Source organism: Conger conger, chromosome 10, assembly GCF_963514075.1.
Source record: "Conger conger chromosome 10, fConCon1.1, whole genome shotgun sequence".
Lineage (NCBI taxonomy): Eukaryota > Metazoa > Chordata > Actinopteri > Anguilliformes > Congridae > Conger > Conger conger.
Genome location: NC_083769.1, coordinates 24,490,233 through 24,512,336, shown reverse-complemented (window position 1 = coordinate 24,512,336; position 22,104 = coordinate 24,490,233). Strand labels below are relative to the sequence as shown.

Below are 22,104 nucleotides of genomic sequence, written 5' to 3'. Positions count from 1 at the left end.
AGCAAGGCCAGAAACATGTTCATTCACATCGAATATCTGTTGAAAAAATGAGTGAACTCTTAATTCAGCAATACAATCTTGATTTCCCAGAGAAGGGCTTTGAGGAAAAGCAGCAAATGTCAGTTGAGGATTGCAGATATATGCAAGTAATGGACAGCTCTGCAAAGATAGTTAATGGACACTACCAACTGCCCTTGCCATTCAAGAAGGACGACTCTACAATGCCAAACAACCGTCACCTGGCAGAGCAACAGACCTTGTCATTGAGGAGAAAGTTTCAGAGGAGAATTGACTTTCATAGGGAGTATACAGCCTTCATGGAAGTAGTCCTATCAAGTGGACCTGCTCAACTTGTGCCAGAAGAGCAGCTGGAAAATGGAAAGGTGTGGTACATACCTCATCATGGTGTGTTTCATCCGGAGAAGGGGAGTTTGCGAGTGGTGTTTGATTGTTCCGCTGCTTACCAGGGAAAATCACTGAATACTGAACTCCTTCAAGGTCTTACAAACACCTTAATTGGAGTTTTAGTCCGTTTCTGTCTTGGCAAGATCACCATCATGGCTGACGTGGAGAAGATGTTCCACCAAGTCAAAGTCCCACCTCACCATGTGAACTTCCTGCGCTTCCTTTGGTGGCCTGATGGAGATATCAGCCAGCCACTGAAGGAATATAGGATGGCCGTACATCTTTTTGGTGCAACGTCATCGTCCAGCTGTGCAAGTTATGTTTTGAAGAGGACAGCTGAGGATAACAAAGGGTGCTTCTCAGCTGAGGCAACTAGCACAATCATGAATAATTTCTATGGAGATGATCTGTTGAAAGCTGTTGATGGAGAGGGCTTTGCCATCAAGCTCTGCAAGGAATTGAAGTTACTCTGTGCAACTGGAGGCTTTAAGTTGACAAAATGGATTAGTAACAACAGAGCTGTCTTGGCCTCCATTCCTGAGTCAGAAAGGGCAAAGGATGTAAAGAATCTTGATCTTGACACAGAAGATTTGTCAGTTGAGCGGGCTCTGTGTGTGTAATGGTGTGTCAAGGAAGATGCCTTCACATTCCAGGTGACAATCGAGGAGCGTCCATGCAGCACGTGGAATTCTGTCCATGGTCACTTCCATATATGACCCACTGGGGTTTCTTGCACCTCTCACCTTCAAGGCAAAATGCATTCTTCAGGAGTTATGCAAGCAGAACATTGGATGGGATGCGGAGTTGCCAGAGACCCACGCCCAAGCCTGGAAGCAATGGTGGCAAGAACTTCCAAAAGTGAGAGAATTCAAGGTCTGTAGATGTTTGGTTCCAGGAAACTTTGGAAGCATCAAGACAGCACAGATGCACCACTTCTGTGATGCGAGTGACGTCGGGTATGGGACCGTTACCTACCTGAGGTTGACCAGCAGCAACAAGGCCCATGTCACTTTTATAATGGGAAAGGCCCGAGTTGCCCCCTTGAAAGTGATGGCCACACCACGTATGGAACTTACTGCTGCAGTTCTGGCAGTACGTATGGACAGAATGCTATCTGAGGAGTTGTACATTGATTTGGATGCATCTCTGTTTTGGACAGATAGCATGACCGTTCTTCGGTATATCCGGAATGAAAGCAGAAGATTCCAGACCTTTGTGGCCAACCGCCTCAATATCATTAGAAGTGCATCAGAGGTGTCTCATTACATTGCGTTACATTATTGGCATTTGGCAGACGCTCTTGTCCAGAGCGACGTACAGTTGATTGGACTAAGCAGGAGACAGTGGAAGTACATAGGAACAAAATTGAGCCTTGGTGATGATGCCTCCCGAGGACTGCATGTCGACACCTTTCTGAAAAGAAAGACTTGGATCAATGGCCCAGACTTCCTAAAGGAACCGACCCATTGCTGGCCAGATCCTTCTTTTGAACTTGTCCTGTCCCCAGATGACCCTGAATTAAGAAAAGGAGTTGTCACTGTGAATGTCACTGTAAAGGAAAACTGTGAGGCTACTACTTACCTTTTCAATTACTTCTCAACTTGGATGTTGGCCAGAGTGATTGAAGCCCACCCTGATTCTAAAGGCTTGGTCCGCAGCGTAAGCCAACTAGAGCGACCCGTCAGCAAGATCTGCTTGCTGGTTGAAGGCCCACAACCTAAGGCTGACTGAGGCCTGCATGAACCTGCACACGTGCTTACACGCACGCAGATGCATACACTGATCCTTTGCACACATCATGTTAATAGTATATGGCTCCTTAGAAAAATTTCATTTTTGATTGTTATAGCTTGCTTCCTGCAGTAGCTATAAGGGGCCGGCTATGTAGGAGCCATTTTCCATTCAAATGAGTTGAATGCCTGCAACAAGAGCACAGATAACTTTGTTTCAATTTAGGATCTTTTATTTTGAAAGAACTCTTATTTTGGTTATTATGAGAAGGCCTTGAGCTTTAAGATGGCCGACACTCACTTTTGATTGTTCTCAGTGTTCTAACAAAGGAATTAGGAAGACCTAAGAGCACACAGTTCTTTACGGCTATTTGACCCTTTTTGAATACTTAAATGTCATTTTCATCATTTGGATCTACTTATTTAACCACTTTCTACTAACCATTTGTTGAATCATTGGAATCTATTGGAGTTTCCTTTGTTTGCTCTCATCCACCTACTTACTCACCTGCCAACTCACCTGCCTTGCCTGCCTACCCTGCATCACCTCCTGCCTGCCCTGCTTCCCTCTTTACCCCCAACCATCGCATCTTCATCCATAAAGGTACAATTCAATCATTGCAAAGCCAGTCAAAGAAGCTCGATATTACGTCTAAACTTGTGGCTATTTTATGGACAAATTTGAAAATATGCCATTACAATTGCTTAACAATCATTGATTTCGAAGTCAATGATCAATCAATGACCAAACAGTGCTAATAAAGTAGATTTAATAATTTGTTAGCAAAGATTGTTTGGTGTGAAATTCCATGGTTGACTTTAATTACCTTTAGTAGCCAATAAACTTCGCTATTTAATAAATTCATCCAACTGTTTAATATGCATCTACGTATATTGGATTGGGCCACATTGATTATGTTATATTTTCAAAGTATTCGCATTATCTCACTCGCAGAACTGTCTCGCCGTTTAAAAATAACACAAAAACAATTTCACTATTTATTGTGTCCATTCTCGACTATATTCCAATATTCCTCATGACATTCAAACATTGAACAGTTCAATTCATTCAACATTGCGGAACGAAAACGGCAATCTAGCTATGTACGTCAAACGCAATTTCCTGTTCAATACACTCGCGTACCCTTCCGGTTCCAGGGTTAGCAGCAGAGCAGTTAAGGTAGGGAATTTGTCTGAGGGCATATGTTTGATTTATGAAATATTATTTGGTATTCATAACGTTGCACTCAATAAAAGATTCCATGCTCTTTTAAAACGTATCTGTGCCTTTCTTTCTCACCACGTAACGTAGCTAGCTAGCGTAAATGGGTGATTGTCACGTTAGCGCCAGAAAGCTAGCTAGTTAGCTACAGTTAACGTTAGCAAAACCCCTGTATGAAGTGCCACGATTTAGACAGCCATCAGAAATGGACGTTACAGATCTGTAATCACGCAATAAAGTAAACGTGTATTTTTCCACCAATACAGTAACTGTTAATGTTAAAACCTGGACTCGCTAGTTTAACGGTAGTGTAGGTTACTTTTAACTTAGCAAAGTAACATTAGTAAGAGCTCCATGCTGACGATTAGGTTAGCATAACGTTCCATTTTGGATTCTAACCTCGCGCTCAGACCTTGGCTGAACTAATAGCCTAATCCCTATTCCGTCGTGGTCTATTCTAACGTTACATCGTTTGTCCCACGTTATATTTTTGCCTCTTAATCTTTAAACGACTCTGGCAGATTGATAGCTGTTGCATCTTACTGTCAACTGCCCGTAGAAGAGATGCTACCCTTGTGGCAGCGATAACGTAGGTCAGCTAGGGTAATCATACAATTTGGCATTTGTTAATTGTATTGGTGTACAAATATACTCAAACCTGGTTAATTTAAATTTTGAAGATTTAGGAACAGTGTTTACCCAATTTAAACGAGTACTGACGTATGCATGTTGATTGATATACAAAAAGACGCTTCCCCAAGCTCATGCACTGTCCTGTTTTGGCAGATGTTGATGCCCAAGAAGAATCGCATTGCCATCTATGAGCTCCTCTTCAAGGAGGGTGTGATGGTGGCCAAGAAGGACGTGCATCTGGCCAAGCACCCAGAACTGGCAGAAAAGAATGTGCCTAATCTGCACGTCATGAAAGCCATGCAGGTAAGAGAACCTAGCCGGCTAGTGACAACACCTTATTTAACAGAGCCTTCATATTTGTTAAATATGTTTTTTTTTTGGATTAACCATGCAATGGTTGTGATTGACATTTTTAACAGCAAGCAAAAGGAAATATCACTTACTCTGTGATGCAAACTTCCCTTCTGTATTTCCCATTTCAGATGGCAGTCTTATTTAAAATATTTTAAAGTCCAGTATATTTAAAAAACATAGCCTGTAAAATGCCCCTATGATGCTGGTTCCTGAATACTCACTTTACATATTAATTAGTTGATCAATACCCAGAATGACTGATGAGCTGTTGCAAAGAGCAGTCATAAGATTTTCTTGACTGGCGATCAGATAAACATCTATTTGAAATGGATTGAACAAGCTCTTTCTTTACAATTATACAAAGTTTCTTTCTGCTGTCACTTTTATGATGAGAATAAAGAATGATCGAGGAACTATGATTTGTGAATGCCAGCTGACTGACTAGCAGGATTCAAGCAGTCACCCAGGGTTCCATGGGGTGCTGCTGTTGTAGTTCCTCCTGAGAACTCACTAGGCCCCCACAGGTTACCAGTTGAGAGTTACGTCCCTCCTGTGATTGGCGCTAGCTCCCTCTAATATTGTGTGGGCTGTAGATCATAAAATGGTCACCAGAGCTTTTGGCTCTCCTGAGTGGACCAGTGGTAACCCAAGAGGCTCTTTTTCATGATTCAAAATTGTGGAGAAATCGTTTCACATACCTTTTATGGCATGGGCCTCCAGGGAAACCTCCTTGTCCTGGTGAGTTGCCAGTTGGGAGGTGATTGAGGACAAATACAGTCGATCTGGCACATTTACTGTGGCACATATTGACGTTTCATTCTTACCCGAGGTACAGCAAACAAAGTGTGTAACCGATTCTCCCAAGTTGTTACTGGTGCCTATAAACCTCCTTTGCAGCTTGTAAAATGGTTGAACAGTGCGGCAGCTTTGGGAACATGGGGGGGTCTGACTGCATGTTGTGTCCAATCCGCCAGACTCTGAAGTCCTGCGGGTACGTCAAGGAGCAGTTTGCCTGGCGCCACTTCTACTGGTACCTCACCAACGAGGGCATCCAGTACCTGAGGGACTTCCTGCACCTGCCACCCGAAATTGTGCCCGCCACCCTGCGCCGCCAAACCCGTCCAGAGACGGCAAGACCCAGACCCAAAGGTACGCACTCCAGAACCCCCACCGTTCCTGCCTCTCTTGTACCGGTCTCAACACCACCCATTTATGCTAACCTTGTTTTAAGTGTTCTTGTTTTCTGGGTTTGAAATAGTTCAGACTGTCTCCTGTGCAGCCTGTAATGTAGTGGTTAAGGTACATGACTGGGACACGCAAGGTCAGTGGTTGGATCCCCGGTGTAGCCACAATAAGATCTGCACAGCAGTTGGGCCCTTGAGAAAGGCCCTTAACCCTGCACTGCTCCAGGGGAGGATTATCTCATGCTGAGTCTAATCAACTGTCTATTATAGTCACAAAGACTGCTTCATGTGAAGTTACACTGAGATGGATGGATTTTGTGCTGACACAAGCATATAGTGGTGTGCCTACATGTGCGTGGAGTGGAACTAAAGCGCTTCCCTTCTGTTGCAGGCATGGAGGGGGACAGGCCGGCTCGCATGCCCCGTGGAGAAGCGGACAGAGATACTTACAGGCGCTCCGCTGCACCAGGTTAGTGCCTGCAGTGTCCCCGGTCCGCCTCCAGGGGGCGCTGACTCATACAGCAGCCGTAAGCATGAAGCACGTGTGAAGGTCGCTCAGGCTGCTTTTGCACTGATGTCAGTCACAAGTCCTGTCACCAGATGCTTCCAGGGCCACGCCATTACGGCCGTGTAACTGAGGGGCTTTCAGCTCCGCACAGACCTCAGTGCCGTCCATCGCTCTTTTCAGGTGGTGGTGACAAGAAGGCTGAAGCGGGCGCTGGGGCGGCCACAGAATTCCAGTTTGTGAGTAATGTTACACTGTCCTTTCATCTCCTAAACACGTTTAAATTTGTCCAGGCCGCATTTAACAGAGCGCCCGCGTGTTGTAAAGTTGAAACCGGGAGTAATGTTTGGACATATCTGGCATGTTTCATGTATTTTTGGGGCTGAAGAATCTGTGACCTTTATCAAGCCTTAAAAATCCAGCCATCAATATCCAGCTGCCACACTCAAACTGTCCTCCTTTCTAATCTCTTTAAGGTGGTGGTAGATGGGGCTACTCATTAAGTTTGAGTGGAAATAGTAGCATTTAAACTGTATCTTTGGTCATCTTATTTGCATACACACTTATTCAATGGGTAAAATCATCAAAACCCATTCTAGTAGCCATTAATATGAAACTTACTAGCTATAAAATTAAACTATATAAAACTGGAATGTGGAGAATTGCAGCTATACAAAGGATCCTGTATAGACAGAAATAACAGGAGCGCCTTTGCTTGGCACAATGGAGCTTTCGTGTGTGTTTGTGCAGTGTTTGTGCGGCGAGGCTGAGCGGCCTGTGGTTTCATTGTGTTTCAGAGGGGTGGCTTTGGACGTGGACGAGGACAGCAGCCTCAGTAAATCAGTTCAGCACTCTTCTGTGCCGCTTTGTTTTTGTATAATAAAGTTACATAAACCACACCCTGTGTTATGCTGGATTCTTTTCTGCATGAAACACTGCTGCTGGGGACACGACTTCAATTAACATGTCTGTTGCAGTCTGCAGTAGTTTTAATCACTTGTTCATACATTTCATTTCATAATTTAACAATTATAAAAAATAACTTTAAGACACCATCACAGTCCGTTTATGTTTTGTAAGGAAAATGAAGTGGTCTAACTCTTGATTTATATGGATTGGGCCACAGATTATTCAAATTACCTTAATCCTATATGTCACATAAAATTTTCAACCATTTTGCCACAGTTCTTGTCCAATCAGGTCACATTATACATGCAGTATGTCTGGGGTAGAGGGGGACGTGGTTACAGAAGATACTGGAGCACAGTGGCAAACCTGTAAGCATACTGCTTCATAAATGGATAGGTAAAAGTATTGAGTTTTTTTGAAAATGGCTGATTACTAAAGAAAAACAGTATAATGCTTAATAAAAAAATCCCACATGCTCAAAACATGTGGTGTATAATAGTGTTGTTCGTTGCCTGGTTATTTGGTTGGTAGGAGCCATGCGAGTCTAGGAACTTCTCAGCTGGGCCTTTATGCACAGCCCCCTAATTATAAGCACAAGGAAATTAACATATCCTGTGTAATGTGAAATGGAGTTCAGAAGGTTTACAGGTTGACCATGTATAAACTGAAGGGAATTTTTGTTGTGTAAAAAGAAGGCTTTATGTCAACCACGTTTCTTTACATTTCTGGCAATTTCCAAGTTGAAGTAGACACTTGTGTGCAGGTGGTGGTAAATAAGACCGCAGGACAGTGTGAAATACTGGTGTGTTTATTCATTGGCACATTATATTACAATCTTCAGTCTCTTCTCGTACTTGTTTATTCCATAATTCCCCAAATGGAAACAAAAAATATATATATTCCAGTGATATGTTCTCCTTCTACACACTTGAATTCACAGTTACCTTGAACTGGTAGGGGTGTCCAAACTCATGGCCAAGGGCCAATTTTAAAATGCTTTACAGGGAATTTGATTTAACTGAAACTTAGGTCCAACCTTTCTTTTTGGAAGGTCTAGATATAACACGGACTAAGTTGGCAGTCAATTTTATTTACTAGAGCATGCCATTTTCCATTAAAAAACAAGCATTTCCATCACAACCTCACTGTGAATCCCTTCCTAGTTCAACCACTCAATTCTACCTTTGCCTGCTTAAATCACTAAGAAGCTATATAGAGATCAAGTTTTACAAAGCCAAGTTGATTGTGTAAAAATGCCATTAATATGAAAAGATGGTTTAAAGCACTATCATACAGAGATGATACATTCATGCTAACAAAGTTCCACTAGAAGCAAAATAAGAAAGCTCATACCAGTCTTGCAGGGGCAGCATCTGACCACTAGGTGGTGCCACTGTTGACATCACGCTCACCTGCAACCAGCTAAAAATTCAGTTTTGAGCCAAAAATGGTTCAGGCAGAACTCCTTGTATGCATTTTAAAATGAGCCCTTGCATGCCAATTTCAAACCCCTTATTCAAACAAAAGTAAATAAGGAATCAAAACAGGGAGGGAGAGGTGGGGGGTTAAAAATAATTTAGCTTTACTCTGGCTAAGGCTTCACAGAAAGAGAGTATCTGACCTAGTCCATACACAGGACTCTGGAGCCCCACAGTAAACACCAAGTGAAACCGCACAGTACAAAATGGAGAGTTTGTGACCAAAAGTGGCTGTTATTTCAGATTCCTGTCAGCTGTCACAGCAGTGTTGATTCACCGTTACCATTCTCTTCCCTTTCAATGGGAAAGGAACCCAAACCAGCTATTGATTCATAAGCATTGCAGGAGCATCAATATACGCATCAGAGAGAAATTAACAAATGTCAAAAGGGGACCAGAGCGCAACATTTTTCCCAATGCCAGATTGTCTCCTTTGAGCTAAGAAACCATTACGAAACAAAGACCTTTGCGATGTAAACAAAGTAAAATGCACTCCGTTTAAGACGCTTTTACATCCAGCAGTTCCATTAGTATGGGAAACTATTTAAGTAATATTATGGGCTTAAAGGTTCTGAGTTAATAACAGTATTTAGTCATATCTAGAATGAATAACCGACTAATTACCAATGATAAAGGTAAAAAACAAGTCAATTAGAAATGTGTATCTTCAAACAGCAGAGGCTGGCTAAAAATAACACATTTTAAGGACGTGTGTGTGTGCACTACCACCGGCAACTTCGCTTTTCCTGTAAGAGACGACTATTTGCCACCATTATAGAATTTGTGTGCGCTTATCAGACACACTGAGACTTTGAACGGCATGTCTTGTTCTTAACCAACAACAGAGTTGTAAAATGTAATAGGGTTCAAAGAGCAGCCAGTGTAATATTACCTCACTGAAAATGTTAACTGACATGACAAAATGGAGGCTGGTCCTCTCAAACCAGCTGGAACCCAGGCTATATCGATGGTCAGCCACAACCTCCGACACTAATTGGCATTGGAGAGTTCACCCACATACTGGCACCACCGCTATTACTAGACCACGTGTGACTGTACAAGGGCTAAGGTCTCCCCATTACATTCAACCTCAAATGCATTCAAGTAAAATATAACCCTACTTAGGCAAAAGACAACTGCAAAACCCCTTGTAAAGGGGTGCCACAGACTTGACAATCCTTTTCTTTTTTTTTTTCCAGAGAGCAAGTTCCAACACTAATCTTAAAGGAGGTTAGCGAGCCAAACTTCGACTCAACTATTCCACTCTTAAGACAGGTATATGGTTCTACATTTGGGAACTACAATTGCCTTCCAATTCCTCAAATTGGTTTTGGCCTAGTTTAATATGTGCCTTGAAAAAGAAAATTTGTAAAAATTAAATATGCCTCAGAAAATAAAATGAGTTCTATAAACAAACATCAAGGGTCAGAATGACTCTCATTGGAAGCCAAAACAGGGCAGATCAAGGCTACAAAACAGTCTACAGAACCTCCTAAGCTGGCTGTGGGGCATACGCTTACACGCCACTGCTGTTGTGGCCAGTTACGCAACTCACCTAATCTCGAATGGGCTGTGCTCCTGCACTCTTATCAAAAAGTTTGAAGGTTAACGGAAGAGAACAGTCGCAGATGTGCACTGGGCTGGCGGGACGATACTTTTTTTTATTTTGATTGCCTGACAAGTGTGCAGTTCTCCCAATTCATTTGGCCGACTTGTAAAATCAACTTCAAGAGAAAAAATAAAAATAAATAAAGTTGGCGTAGATCGAGTAGCATCTGCCCTGCTTACAGCACTCCAATGTGCTATTGTACCTCCGCTTAGCTGTGATGTTTACAGTGTGCACAAAAACATGTGGGTGGGTCTCGGAGGCTTTTGGGGTTTTTTGGGGAGAACGATGTTGCCCGGCCAGGAAATGCACTCAGCCACCCCGGTCACCAAGTCACCAGTTTTCAGTCAGAAAGACGCAGTGATAGACAGCCAGTGTGTGCTTGGCATGGAGGGGAGGGAAGAACTCTTAAGGATAAAAGACCAGTCGGGGTGGAGGGGGAGGGGGGCTTCCATGCTGAAGCAGAGGAGTGATTTGGGGTCACTAATGGGAAAGGCCTGCTTTGCTTTCAGAAACGCTTGGCGAACCTGTGGGGTTGTCTGCTCAGTGAGATGGCAGAGAGAGCAGGGCAGAAAGCGCATGTAGGTTTGGTGAATGATGCCAGGACAGGGTGGAGAGGCCAGAGCAGTGTGGCAGACACGCAATGTATCCAGCTGCTGCCAAGATGCCCGTCTCTAATAGAGTAATTCTAGTGGTGTCCAAAGGACTGTGAAATGGGGGAGGGGGGGTCACAGGGTTTGACATCGCCATTTTTCTGTGTGGTGTGGATGTGCCAGCCATTTTTTGGAAAGCCGGAGACGGTTCCCCTGGCTTTTGTCACAGTCCCCAGTCAAGGGATCCCCCTTTTTGATCCGTGAGCTCGCCTCATCATTCTCGATCCAAACTTAAGAGTCAGTCAAACCCGACCCATGGCACTACGCTTCAGAAGGCCTCTGCAAGCCTGTAAGAATCTGCATTAGAGCAATAACTGCATTTCCTGTGTGTACCGTTTCGTGTGTTCCAGAAAGATGTCTTTTTGCTATTTTTATATGCGTTTGCTCTGTACAGGAACCAAAACATCATTTACATGGAAAATTTCCGCTTGCCATCTATGGTGACTCAATTTTCACTGTTGAGCCAATTGCTGCTTGCCAAAATAAAGGCAGTTAATACAGCTTGGCTAAAAACTGCTTGACAAAAGAAAAAACAAAACGTCAATTTACAAAGCATTTTTACATGTTAAAAATGGTCTAATCTGTTCAAGGTTTCGCTTGTTCCGTGTCTTGTACAAATAATTTGAAAAACTGTTACTATGTTGAGCAAGTTGAGCGCTTGGATGGGGGTGCAGATGTGAAAACACAAGTAATGAAAAGCAAATAAAACGTATTACCTACAACAGAAAAAAATGTTAAGACCTAATAGAAAAGTGCTTCCAAAAATAATCTATTCTTAAAACAAAAGAGGTCCAGTGTTTGTCTGAAAGAGGGACGTAGAACTGCAAGGAAACGTGTAAACCGTCTTCCATGGATGTTTGCCATGAACAAAGTCAAACGAAATGACGTGAGACGGCGGTAAGGGGATTGTGCTCGTGCTGATACGCGATGATAAAGCGTCTGTCGCCGTGGCGATACGCCCGAGGTGTCGGTTGATACAAACACTGAGGCGTTACACCGGACATGCCGTCACGGGCTGATGTAATCGCAGACATCTTTATCGTGATATTAATCGACAAACAGAATAAATAAAAAGCAAATGGAGATAATGGCAATAGGGTGGGATACAGGGAGCATGTCTGCAAAAGAAACTGGCAAAAATGTACATTACAGGTTCTGCAGCAGGATCATCATTACGGAGACATTTTTCTTTTTCTTTTTTATACTTGGGACAATATTTGAACATATACAACTACCCTTCCCACCCCCACCCCCAAATCTGAAAAATAAAGAAAATAAGACAAACAGACAGCACATATTCATCCCTTTCCAGCAAGCGAAGCAAAGCCTTTGACTTTTCAACCTCCAGATGTTATAGTACTTATAGTAGCTAGAATACTTGAAGAATAAATTCCAATTTCCCTCTTTGGACTATAACCCAAGCTTAGGTGCCCTCCGCTATGTTTGTCACTAGATGGTCTTCAGTTAAGAAACATTGAGCCCCATAAGCCCAGCTGGGTCAAAGCGCCTTTGCAGCTTTGCGGAATGGTGACCTACCCAAAACAAGGTGCTTCTGGGACAGGAGCTGACTAGATTTCAATAGTCCCGCTTGAGCCAGACCTGCAACAGGGGGGCTTGGGGCCCGCAGATGCAAATCTGAAGTGGACCTCAGGTCAACGATCTTAAAAGGAGGATCTCATAGCCCCAAACCCTCCCCCAAAACCAAAACTTGTTGCACCTTCACAATCAGAAAGAAAAAGCATTTTTTTTAAGCAAACCTTTTCAATCTTTCAAATGACTTCACCCATTCCGTAAGACAAATAAATACCAGTGCTCATGCAAAACAAGCCGCTTCCTGTGGGTCCATCCATTCATATACAGACACAACATGTCCCCGGTCAGGGCAAGGGAGAAATACACAAGAGAAAGAGACAAAACAAACAACGTAAACAAACAACAACAAAAATGAAAAATAAAGATAAAAAGACATTAAAAAGACCCTTGAAAGCCATGACCTTCAGCACTAATTACATACCAGTAATTTACATCACAACAGTAAAAAGCATTTAATAAACCTCACATTTAGGATGAGGAAAGGGGAAGAAGGGAAGGAGGGAAGGAAGGAGGATTGGAGAGGTGGAAATGAGGGATGCTTCATGCAGTTAGATAAAAAGAAACTGGGGGGGGGGATCTTTACATTTCTGAAGTGTTTCATAAGCTTTGCCCAACACTTATCAAGTCTGTGCCACCGATTGGGCACGGAAGGCTGGCAAGGCGAACCGCTCTTTCTCGCGTTGACTTGTCGACGTTAAAAAAGGAGGGAGAGGAGGATTAACAAAGAAGAAAGGAGGAGGAGAAATCTCAGGGAGTTTCTGCGCTTGTGTGTTAGTTATCTGATACCCGAGACCGAGCTCTGGTTGATGGTGTAGGTGGGGGAGAGGTCTCCGGCTATCGTGGCCACCAGGGGTGTCCCGTTGCTGGTCAGGCAGGCCTGCTGGAGGGCCTCTAAGTAGGACGCCTGAACGGGCTTGTGACACTGCAGCACTCTTCTGGCATCGTCTATTTTAAACCATTCCCTTTTTCTCCCTGTCAGCAGGAGGAGGAAGCAAAAAGGGTTATCCGTGGTGGGCGACATTTCGGCCATTTTACAGCCCCCTGCAGAAGCGGGCTTTTTGCAAGCCTTCCCTTGCGCATTTATGAATGACTCCAACCTATTGGGAGAGGCTAGCCCTTCAGGAAACACCCACGCATTCTGTTCTTTTGTCTGAATTTGAAACATGGAGCCGTATGAATCTGAACTGGGGCATGGCACTGCACGGATGGATTTATGGCAGGGTTGGAACCCAACCTCAGCTAGTCTAACAGTGACTCAGCAGGTCTTAAATCACTTTTCATACTTTTATATTTTGGTCTGATGTCTCAATTCAGAAAGACTAGATCCATTTATCCAAGCATGCAGTAAATATTCAAATAGTTCAGGTCTAATCACTTGTATTCCACCATATTGAATAACTAATATAAAAATGTTTGGTTGAGATTATATGAGAGTATACAACAGGGAATGGGCTAGATCACTAAAACAGAGTTGCTAAAAAGACCATTATCAAGTACTCAGGAGATGGCAAACAGACATACCAATATTTACAGAGTCCTCCCAGTCTTCCAGCACTTCAGTTACGATGAGAACATAGACGTACGTTCTGTGTTTTCTGTCTCTATTCTGAAAAGGATGTAAGAGTTTGAAAACATGAGTTTAGAAAAGGTTTGCCGCTGGGCTAAAAGAAAAGACAGACGGAACTGGATGCAGTCACCGGTAGCACTTTCCAATACAAGCCTAGCCAGGCTGTAAAAGTAAACATTTCTGTCTGACAAGCAGCAACGCTGAAGTTGAAATGAGGAAATGAAAAGAAAACACACACAGAAATAACACTGCTCTAGCTGCTAAAACCCAGAAAAGCCAATGTCAATCTCTCCCATTCGCTTTGGCGAACATTGGATACCCGAGGGCTTAAATGACTGAGAGGGAAACTGCAAAAGAAGACATGATGTCACAGCCAATAGATCCCTCCTGATTCAAAGCTCACAGGTTTTGGCAGAGCTTAAAAACTCCTGAGCTGCAGTGATGTCAGAATGCATGTTTGGACAGCAACTCAGTCTCCTGAAGTGGAAATATGAAAAACACAAAAACAAACGTGGAACCCAAATTCATCTCACCTCAAAAATTCCTACTAGCCGTCCTAATGTCCCCTTCACTCCAGCCTGTGGGTTACAGAGAATATGTGTTAAGAAAATAAATAAGTAAATAAAACTCTGCGCAGACAAATCGCTGGTGAAATTATAACACCAGCATTACTGCTGTCCCTACAGCTTGAGCAGTTCATTAAAACTTCAGAAACTTTTCTTTCTTTTTTTATTATTTTTTTTAAACATCCAAACACCTTTCTTTACCTTTTTTTGCTTTTTGGGCTGGTTGGCTGAGCCTAAAAAACAACCATGTGGAAATGCACAGTGCATGTTCCTGGCCTGCATGTGAACACCCAGAGTCCAGATTCAGCACCATCTACAGAGCACCGCCCTTCACAATAGGGTTGGAGAAGGAAGAAGGCTGGGGGGGGGGGCACTTGTTACCATAGCAACTGACACGAGCTACACTCTGTGCATTGAATTCAGTCCGGGTTTTTCTTCTTCCTCCTGACAAAGAGAGGGCTATGTGTAGTTGAAGCTACTCCAAAAGAAGCATGGGAACAACCGCAAGGGCGGGTAGCCCGGCGATGAATCGGGCACGGGGTTCTCAGATATTTTTCGCACCAACGTCAGGGGGGCTGTGGCTGTTGAAATGTGAACTAAAAACTGACAGCGCCATCTTCTCCCGTGTGCATCTGAGCGAGGGTGATATCGAGACTGGCTAAGTAGCGGGAGGCAACATTCAGAGACTTCGCCACCCCCTCCCTCCCCCACCCCCCAGCGTTAGGGACATCTGTGAGAACAGCCTGAGGAAGGCCTTTATATAAAAACGGCCACGTGGACTTCAGGAGAGGCGGGGGGGGGGGGGGTGAAGCGACAGAGCCGAGATGCTTCTGCCCGTTCTGCCTCGACACCGAGCGCGACCACACCCTGTGAGCGGGAGACAATGTCCGCTTTGTTAAAATGACCTGTATTGACAGTCCAAGCAACAGGGATCTCGGCCCGAGTCTGGAAATGAACCTCAATGAATATGAATGAGTCAACGAGCAAAAGGTCTGATTTCACTAAGCTCAGATTGACTCATGGGCTTTTTAAGACCTATCCGTAACGTTGTTCCGTTACGCATATGAAACACATATGAGTAAAAAATAAAAAATAAAAAAAACACAACAATGTGCATTGCCAACTGGGAGCAGTCATAACGTAAAAAAATAAAAAGGCCTCCTGATACGAGCAGACGTGTTTTCACACTGCTTGATCACATGCCACGATGCCCTGCCAAGAGTTTCATAGGCGTATATGGGGGTGACCCGAGGACCCCTCTGAGTAGATTTTTTTTGGCGGTGGGAGCAGGATCAGTTCTCAACGGTGTCACTCTAAAGTCGTCATCGGCAGGTTCTAGTTTCACTCTAATAATAAACCCTGACTTTACGGCCAACCCCTCCACCATCCCCACCATTAGGATCCAGCCGGGATCAGCATTCCCCCAGGTCTCCGCTTGAGTCAAAACGCAACAAGAGGGGGTACATCTCCAGAACCAGTGCAGGCCACGGTGGGGTGCCAGCTGCCAGAGGGCCCGGTTTCCTTTGGCTGTCACCATCCATTCAGCTTGCATGGCACGCAGGCCTAAGTGAAGTCTGACAGCAGTTGCTCTGAACCCCTGAGGAAAGGTATACGTCTAACAACACCACCTCCGCATCCCTGGCTGTCCAAATTATCTGGGAGGGAAAAACAGGGGATTTTACCTGAACCAAATACTGGAAGGAAGAAAAAATAATAATCTTGGTAATAGAAAAGGTTTGCACATGACGACAATGGAGATATGGACTAGGGGTGCAGTGACAAATTATTTTCGGCTCGATGACCGTTTGAGAGTGCAAGGATGGGACTGACCCACTGTTGAAATGCGGTCTAATATCTTGGCGGTTGACGTCTTCAATCACTGGAGAATTTCAAAACCCAAAATATAACGTGAGCAGAGCGCAGACTGACTGGCATGCTTCCATTACGTCAATCTTCCAAGACCGTTACTGAAGCATAGTAATCAAGCACAACACTGGCAGATTGCTGGTCAACTTGACTGCTGGACCACAATTATGGGGATGATGGTCTTTAATTTGTTCCAAGTGCTTATTCTGGCTGGAACAGTCTGGGGCGTGTACATTATCAACATCACCTCGTCTTTGGCAGACATATTGGTGGTTAAAAACTAAACCAAAGGGAATGACGGCTGTTAGCTCTTCTGGTGGGGTCTTCTAAGCACAGAGCAATGAGGCGCACTGCACTGGCATGCATCCTCATTTAAGTTAGTTATTGGAAGCCTTGCAATAATAGGCTTGGCACACACAGAAGGTGTCTGGTTTAGGGTGTAGTCCCAACACTGTTAAGAGTTTGCCTTGATGGGTCTTCTTCAGCTGCTGAAAGATGGGGTCATTCTGGCCTTCAGAGAACTTTGCATGATGGAGGCGAGGGGTCTCTGTTGGAGGGGGTGCTGTGGAAAACGGACCAGCCGGCCAAGGATCTACAGAACCATGCGGTCCGGTCTCCCTGTGCTGCGTACAGAACACACCCACTGACGTCAGGCGGCTGGCTCCCATGTAGGATTCCACCGCTGTCTGGGGCTGATTGATTTTTTAGAGCAGTGGTCTCCAAGCCTGGTCCTGGAGAGCTACAGGGTCTGCTGATATTTTGTTTTGACCTTAAAATCAGCATGCTGTTGAGATCAGGTAACCAGGTGAGGCAAGTTAAATATGTAATCCATGGCTCCAATTGATTAATTAAGTGCAGAGCAACAACAAAAACCAGCAGACCCTGCAGCTCCCCAGAACCAGGGCTGAGGACCACTGTTATAGAGGCTAGTAAGGTTAGTAAGGTCAGCACTTACTGAACTGATCCCTCATTGGGATCAGTCATACCAATTCAGTCTGTTTTACCAACTCAGAGAAAACACCACGAGAATCTGTTATACCAACTCACAGAAAAACCATGAGAGTCTGTTATACCAACTCACAGAAAAACCATGAGAGTCTGTTATACCAACAAAGAGAAAAACCATGAGAGTCTGTTATACCAACTCAGAGAAAACACTATGAGCCTGAGAAAGCACGCTAGCCGCACATCATCTGTACAGACATGCTGCAACGGATAATCTCTCAACCATGTCAGACTTCATCTCTGTAGGGTCCTTCCACCTACAAACATTAGACAGCAACATATTCTAGTGCTTAAAAGGATCACTATGAGAGCAAAATACCAATTTCTGGTATCCATTCTGTTGAGCTCCAGGGAAAGATTCCAACAGAAATGTTTCTTGGAGAGAACTAAAATATTACTTTGGGAAACCAAAAAAATTTTAAATAACACAGCAACTCTGAATAATCAGGCAGAGGTCAGGCTTCTTAATTAGTCAGATAGTAAGACTATGCAATTGTTATAGTAAGTCAGGTAAAAGGCTTGCTTTTGCCTCAGGAAAAGTCATATGGCATACAAAAGAGGACTTCAGTCTGTCAAGAATTCTCTCTAAGCTTTAAAATATGCCCTTTACAAGAATCTTGAGCTAATCAGATCAATCTGACCATAGCACAAACACAAGATATCGTGCTTGAGCTCACGGCAGTAGCTTTCACAACTTAAAACTGGCTTATATTTTGTTCTTGGCTCCTATCCTGCTCTTAACGCATTTTGTGCAGTTCTTCTTTCTGATGTGATCCTCAGTTTTGCAAGGACAAAAAAACAAAGGGTGAGGGCAAAGTCCACCCCTGCTTTTGTTTCTTGGGACAAAACCTGAACATAAAAGGCCTAGTACTTAACGTCGGCTCCTCGTGACATTTCAACTGCCACAATCGGCTCATGACAAGGCTTTGGGTTCTGTGCTGCTTGGTGCTTACAGTACATGATCCCCTGACATTAATAAGCCACAGAATAAACAATCACAAACCAGACCAAGAGTGTTGTTTGGGCAGAGTGTAAACAGCAACAGTAAATCTCTGTTTAACGCCTAAACATCTCAGTGTAACTCAATGCCCCACACAAGCCGTTTATAGGTTACAGTCAGCACTAGGTGGGCGGGACCAACAGCAAAGAGCAGGTTGGAGCCATAAAAAGTATGAGCTAGAGCCCCCGCTCCCCAGCCCCCAATGGTAGACAAGAACAGCTACTGTAGTTTACCTACCAAGACAGAGAAAGGGTGGAGGACTAGAGGTTTCTCCCCGGGGAAGGTAACGATGACAGGGAAAGGGCGGGGTCTTAAATGAGGGGCGAAGACACTGTGTGCGGGTGACATGACACCAAGCCCTAAGTGAGCCACTGCCTATCACTTACACTGAGACCATTCTTTAACTCACAGAAACAGTGATCTTCCCCTGTTGCTCAGTCAGCAACAACAGGTTGTGGGATAAGTCCTGCATAAGAGGCAATTAAACTGACACATCGGTCACCGCCCTGAGCTTATCAAATAGCCTTAGCTGCTCTTTGGTTCCTCTGCAGTGATAGAGCACCCACGCCTTACACAACACAAAAGCAGATAAAACACTTTCTTTCGTGAACAATCCAAAGCCCCAAGGAGGGCAACTGACAATCTTGTGACTCTATTTACAAACACAGAGCATGAAACTAAACACTGGTGTGCACTGAAGTTACCAAGGACACTACTGAGAAATGGCCAAGGAGCCTGCAGACAAGCCTACCTCTTCACACACCTCCCGAGCAGCAGCCACACTGGGCTCCTCTTCAGGCTCCATCCCTCCTCCGGGAACAATCCACTTGTCAGGATGTCGGCTGCTACTCACCAGCAACACCTATTGGGGACAGACACACCCAAACTAACCACGGCTTCAGTTGCCTTGCTTTCTAAGTTGATTAGACTAAGCAGGGGACAAGCTTTACTGGAGCAGTGTAGGTTTAAGGGCCTTGCATAAGGGCTCAACAGTGGCTACACCGTGGCTTGAACCACCAACCTGCTGGGTTCCAGTCATGTACCTTAGAACCACCGGTACTGTAACTACAGGCTGCCCAAGTAAGGCAACATTAGATGAATACACTTTTTAGACGGCTTCTTTCACACCCTACAACATAAAAATTAATTTGAGTTTTGAACTTTACAACCCAAAGAAATGAAGTTACATTTGATAAAGGCATGACATGTTTCAGCACGCCACTATCATGTAAATCATTATTTTGTTCACACCAATGAATAGTTTTCAACCATTCAAGCCAAAAAGTGGCATTGTTGCCATAAATAAGGTCTTAAACCATTTCTGAAGATTTCTTCACTAAGATTACGGAAACTAATACACAAGAAACTTGGGCACTGCATTCACAACAAGATCTTAACATGGGACATTTAAGGTTGAGTCATCTACTACTGGGGAACAGTAGTTTCATTGTTTTTAGCTGACTGAATCCCTGAGCGATGGGGCTTGACAAAGCCACAAATAAACAAAACATTTGGCTCAAGAGGTTAATTACACGTTACTTTGTTGTTCTTGTTCATCCTCACACAAGAAAGGTGCAGTTTTTTTTCCTCAAGTGATTCTACAGACGTAAAACGCATTGGTTTAAACCAAAAAATTACTCGATTACTGACAAAACGCATGGCTTGATAAGGTCTCCCTGGCATGACATAAGATTTGTTTTGACGAATCAACATCAAATATAACTTAGCCTACAGCTAAGCTCTTCTAAACTTACAATAACCAGAAAACGTATCAGATCAATGGCTGTACACTTGAATTACCTTAAGGAACAGCGTTCGACGAAAATATTCGGCGATGCTAACAAACGTAACACACTAACCACTAGCTAGGTCATTAACTAGCTAACCAGGTAGGTGTCAAGTCAGAAATATGGGTTGCTAGCCGCTAGGCTAACAAACGGACAGCTGCATACATTAATAACTAAAGACCTTACAATCGTTTATTAGCTACATTCCTAAAATCTAAAATCTTTCGAGGATTGATTACTTTTTACAAATTCCGGATAGGCAGAAAGCAATATTTAATTGGCCACACTTCAATCTGTGCAATCCACTTGCCGACGGCGCCGGTGCCAAAGATATGGAGCCCCTCGATCAATTTGGTTTTCACCCCGAACAATTTCACAACATCTTAATCAGTTCTTCCTCCATCCTTCGTCCAACCACCAGCTTCCAGTGGGGTTTTTCTTTTGATTTTCCAAGACATCGGCTAGTTAATCTCACCATTTAACCCACCCGCGGCCTAGTCCCACTCCCACAACCTCGCATCCTCGGACTTACCTCCTCTTCACTCTCGCTCCTAAAACACAAGCAGGCAGCTCGTTTCTTGTAGCCATCCCCATCGTAGGTCCGGGTCTGGTTGGACTTGAGCTTCATCATTTCGGGGATCCACGGACAAGAATGTAAACTCAAACCTATTGGAAACGCCGCTCTTTTCGACGTAGAGCCAGTTGAAGGAAACCCCGGCTTTTCTTAAAAGAGATAACTTCTTCTCCGCTTCATTTTCCCGAACCCAAGCGCATCTCCGACACGGACGCCATTATTAAGAGCACTGCGTAAACCGCGTAGAATGTCACATACCACAAAACGCAGCACTAAATTATATTACGGACTTCGTGTTTGTGAATACGACTCTGGACTAACCCAAAGAAACGAAAAGGCGCAGTGGTGATCTACGTTTATGGCGCCACTTACGCAACAAGACTAAAGTCTTTTTCTGCGTAGCATTCTTACGATGTGCCTATTCTTAACCGGGTTTAATCGAAGCTCTTTTCAGTTCGATATTAAACTTACAAATTCACATAGCCATCCGTCGGTGACGTGTTGGAATCACTGGGGAAAATATGTTGTAACTTATGGTGATATACGTCAAAAAGCCTGGGTAGCAATATGTTTAAATAAGTTCGCTTTGGTATATAACGTTTGCTGCCATAATATCACTTAACAGCCAATGAATGCGGTTGTGGGGGGGGGGGGGGGGGAGTTGTCATGCTAAGTAGCTATTATTATTGGTCACTTATTGAAACGATATTTGAAATGGTTCAGGATGATATTCTGCTACAGCAGTAACGTTCAATATTAATTATTCAGTAAGACAAAAGAAGATCTGTGTTAATTTGTTCCTGATTGCAAAACAATGGACAATGATTCTGGTTTTTTTTTTTTGTGTGTGAGTATTAAGGGATGTAGGGAACAAAAGAAACAAAGTAGGCTATTCTTGTTACAATCCACGATCTTTATGGTTATGCACAACTGTACGCTAATTGAAGCATACTATGAGGTGTGAACCGTTTCACCAAGTGGGAGAATGTGAGAACACAGCGAAGCAACATGGTGTTCTTCATTACACAAAGGGTGGTAGGTGTAATTTAAACGACACCACACATGGCAGCAAAAATATAACATCGCAGTGGCAAATGTCCCAGCTCTCCATAACTTCTGAGACTGCGATATTTATTATTATTATTATTATTATTATTATTATTATTATTATTATTATTATTATTGACAGCAGCCATTTTGCTCAAGAAAAGACACCATACATCAGCTAAAGTGGTGTTAATGTTTCCATACATTCTGGGCCAAATTACTATAATTGGAAGTACTAGATTGCAAATTTGGTCATAGTTCATGTTAATCTCCTATTCTTTAAAGTAACAGCCATGGGATGTTCAATAGCTATAATGAACTAGGACCTTTGTTTAAAATCTCCCCTGAAAAGCATCATCATCCTACATGATGGTGTCTTGGTCAGTGTACTGGGATATTGGATTTTCAGTTTTGTACAGA

At 43.6% G+C, this 22,104-nt stretch overlaps 2 protein-coding genes across 2 annotated transcripts; one reads left to right on the top strand and one right to left on the bottom strand.

The window, feature by feature from the left end:
- The first annotated feature begins 3,230 nt into the window (after positions 1-3,230).
- Positions 3,231-6,932, top strand: LOC133139002 (small ribosomal subunit protein eS10). The gene is made up of 6 exons (XM_061258235.1): positions 3,231-3,315; positions 4,144-4,293; positions 5,319-5,493; positions 5,920-5,997; positions 6,217-6,272; positions 6,831-6,932. Exons 1-6 carry the CDS (start codon positions 3,238-3,240, stop codon positions 6,870-6,872), a joined length of 579 nt encoding a protein of 192 aa, XP_061114219.1. The 5' UTR covers positions 3,231-3,237; the 3' UTR covers positions 6,873-6,932.
- An 802-nt stretch (positions 6,933-7,734) lies between these two features.
- Positions 7,735-20,968, bottom strand: LOC133138400 (diphosphoinositol polyphosphate phosphohydrolase 1). Its single transcript, XM_061257130.1, has 5 exons — positions 20,596-20,968; positions 19,028-19,138; positions 14,373-14,417; positions 13,794-13,878; positions 7,735-13,244 (listed from the first exon to the last, which is right to left on the bottom strand). The coding sequence occupies exons 1-5, from the start codon at positions 20,692-20,694 to the stop codon at positions 13,048-13,050; spliced, it is 537 nt and encodes a 178-aa protein (XP_061113114.1). The 5' UTR covers positions 20,695-20,968; the 3' UTR covers positions 7,735-13,047.
- Positions 20,969-22,104: the final 1,136 nt, after the last annotated feature.